At 46.2% G+C, this 3,025-nt stretch overlaps 1 protein-coding gene across 1 annotated transcript; it reads right to left on the reverse strand.

Annotated features, from left to right (window-relative positions):
• Nucleotides 1–1,334: 1,334 nt before the first annotated feature.
• LOC100193429 (uncharacterized) lies at nucleotides 1,335–2,795 on the reverse strand. The gene is made up of 4 exons (NM_001138551.1): nucleotides 2,568–2,795; nucleotides 2,319–2,431; nucleotides 2,003–2,196; nucleotides 1,335–1,860 (listed from the first exon to the last, which is right to left on the reverse strand). Exons 1-4 carry the CDS (start codon nucleotides 2,716–2,718, stop codon nucleotides 1,521–1,523), a joined length of 798 nt encoding a protein of 265 aa, NP_001132023.1. The 5' UTR covers nucleotides 2,719–2,795; the 3' UTR covers nucleotides 1,335–1,520.
• Nucleotides 2,796–3,025: the final 230 nt, after the last annotated feature.

Below are 3,025 nucleotides of genomic sequence, written 5' to 3' on the forward strand. Positions count from 1 at the left end.
AATGGGCTGCTAAGTTTCACATGATGTGTTCTTCAAAATTGAATTGGTACTCCCCTCTTGAAGACCAATTATTTTACTTCATGCCACATAAAAATAGGGAGGCTAATTATATAAGAAACAAATAGAGCATTCATGAACAACAATATTGTAACTTAAATAAATGGGTTCATAGGTATCAAATGTATGCACTCATCAAAATTAAAATGGCTAGGCCCTCATGAAGAACAATTATTCTAACTCATGCCACATAAAAACGAGGAGACAAATTATATATTTGAAAACAAAATTGGAGCTTTGATGATCAATAAATATTGTTGCTCAAAACAATGGTTTGCTATGTGTGATTTGCATGTGTGTTCATTAAAAATTAAAATTAAAATTAAAATTAGTAGCCGTATTGAAAAAACTCTACTTATAGCACGCATAGCATATACTAACTAACAACTATCAAAACCACCATTTAATTTGCTAGAAATTAAATGAGGTCATATTCACCAACCTTTTGTAGGATGGATTCATCACAATTTGAATGCCTTCCTCATGATCAAACTGAAAAATGTTCTCTAAAATTGAGAAATAACTAGTGCCTTATATTAAGGCTTCTAAGATTTTTGACACCCAAAAAATATGAATTATCTTAAGGCCGGGTTTTGAATAACAATCAAGAAAATATGAATTACCGTGGCGGTTTCGAATAGCACCCAAGGAAATAAGCAATTACCTTGGCGATTTGTAATGGCACTATAATCGCACTGAAGGAAATGTGCAGTTACCTTAGCGGTTTGGTTTAGCACTAAAAATAAATCCATTTCCTTGGAGTCCGATGTCCACAGCCAAGAGAACCACACTTCCCTTGATGATTTTGTTGTGGCCCTCAACAAAAAATTTAGGACTCAGGTAATTCAGGAGTATGGTAGTGGTTGCTATATATTATCTGGTTTACATGAAAAAAAATCATATTTTTATATGAAACCAGATCGAGAATAACTTAGTAAAATTGTAGCATTCAAAATGGTTTAAACCTTTGTTGTTGACAAGAGTTTAGTTTGAGGCGGTTATACAAATATTCAATATGAGTCCTTGTAGTACCCATTAAACTCTCTCGGATGGAGATAAAACTAGCGTCAAAGTTCTAGGTTTGGTTAATTAGGAATGACACTGAAATGATACGAGTGATAAACGAATCTTCCCTCCCATGTTTGGTTAGGAATGACATAGAAAACGATCCCGCCGGCGCGGCAGGACGGCGGCGGCATGCAAACAGCACTGACATGCGTATATTCTTGTAGCACAACACGAACAACGTCGTCACAGAACACAGTAGAATTTTATTTCCGGTGCTTGCATTATTATATATGTTGAATTTCCGATACAGATGGAATGATTCTTTATTGGCTGAGCATCAGCACACTCAGGAAGTGAGATGATCTAGCAGCTAGCTGGCCACACAGATCATATATGCATGCATCTTATTGTTGGATGGAGACATCTGCAGACGATCGATATCTTAATACCACTCGTTATGCATGGTTTCCTCCGAAGTTGACGACGGAGCGGTAGGTTCTGCCGGGCTGCCATCCGGCGGGGATGACGTTGCTGGCGACGAGGACCCTGCCGGAGCCCGAGGTGAGGCGGACAGACAGGGGGGCCTGCAGATTGGTGGAGCCGGACTTGTACTGCCACACAGCGCCCCAGGAGCGTTGCATGGGCGCCCACGCCGCCGCGCCGCTCTGCTTCAGCTCCACGGCGCGCAGGTCCCCGTCCCCGGACTCGTACTCGATGGCCATGGCCAGGTAGTTGGCGTTTGAGCCGGCGTCCACCCTGAAGGCGATGTCCAAGCCGTTCCAGTTGCACGCCACCCTGCAGTAGTGCACGCAGCCACCAGCCAGCGGCGCGCGGCGCGAGGTTTAATTAGTCAGCGGCTGGGAGTGGGACGACGACGGCGGCGGCGCAAGGCCGGCCGGCGGCAAGCAGCTAATATATAATGAGGTATATATATTACCGAGTGTACTGGACTTGTAGGCGGCCGGCGTTTCGGAGCTTGTCGGCCTGGCCGGGCTTCGCCATGGCACCGAACGCCGTCCCGCTCAGGTCGAAGTGGACGGGCTCCACCTGGCACGTAGCGTCGGGGCACAGGTCGGTGATGACCACTGTCACCGGGCTGCCGGAGCACGACTCGTGGCCGGTGCACTTCACCTACAACATGTGTGCAATCCAACAATTAGTAATCTTTAGCTTGCTAGTACTTACAGTGGACGACTTGCACTGCATGCATGCATGAACAGATCCATGAACGTATAACAACAATACTGACGTACCTGGTAGCAGGTGCCGCAGCCCTTGCCGTCCTGGAAGATGGATTGGCTGCCGGCGGTGATCATTGACGAGAACGGAGGCTGGTCGACGGCACCCTGGTACCCACACGCACCACCTACGTATATGCATCGTGAACGCACATATATATTATCGAAGTCGAAGTCTATCATATCATTCGCAATGAGAATAAATGCACACTTGCATCATGGCCGCGCATGCGACGCATGCATGGTAATTGCACACGTACGTACCGTCGGATCCAGCGCCCTTGGCTGGGCCGTACCAGGTGGCGCCGCCGTTCGACCAGCCACCGTCCATGGGCACGGCGGATGCGCAGGGACGGAAGGCGAGAGCGGTGATGGCAATGAAGCAGGTCAAGACTCCGATCTGCTTGGAAGCCATGCCGGAAGCCAGGTTAGACGACGAGCGCGCTAGCTAGAGCTGTTTCGATATGTGTCCAAAGATCTAGCTGGGGCTAGGAGATGCGGGGTGTGGTGCATGGTGTCATGGCATCTATTTATAGCCGGCCTATGCACCTTCCATAGCACAGAAATTTACAGAAGGACATCATTATATTGACGTTCCTCGAGTTTCATTAATCCTGGTTTCTAATTAATTCTTCCACAGCTGATTGAATTTTCCTTTTCTTCTATATGAATATATTTCCTTTACTTACACATGTTAGGTTGTTAATCTTTTTTCTTTCCTT

The sequence above is a fragment of the Zea mays genome, chromosome 9, assembly GCF_902167145.1.
Source record: "Zea mays cultivar B73 chromosome 9, Zm-B73-REFERENCE-NAM-5.0, whole genome shotgun sequence".
NCBI classification, from domain to species: Eukaryota; Viridiplantae; Streptophyta; class Magnoliopsida; order Poales; family Poaceae; genus Zea; species Zea mays.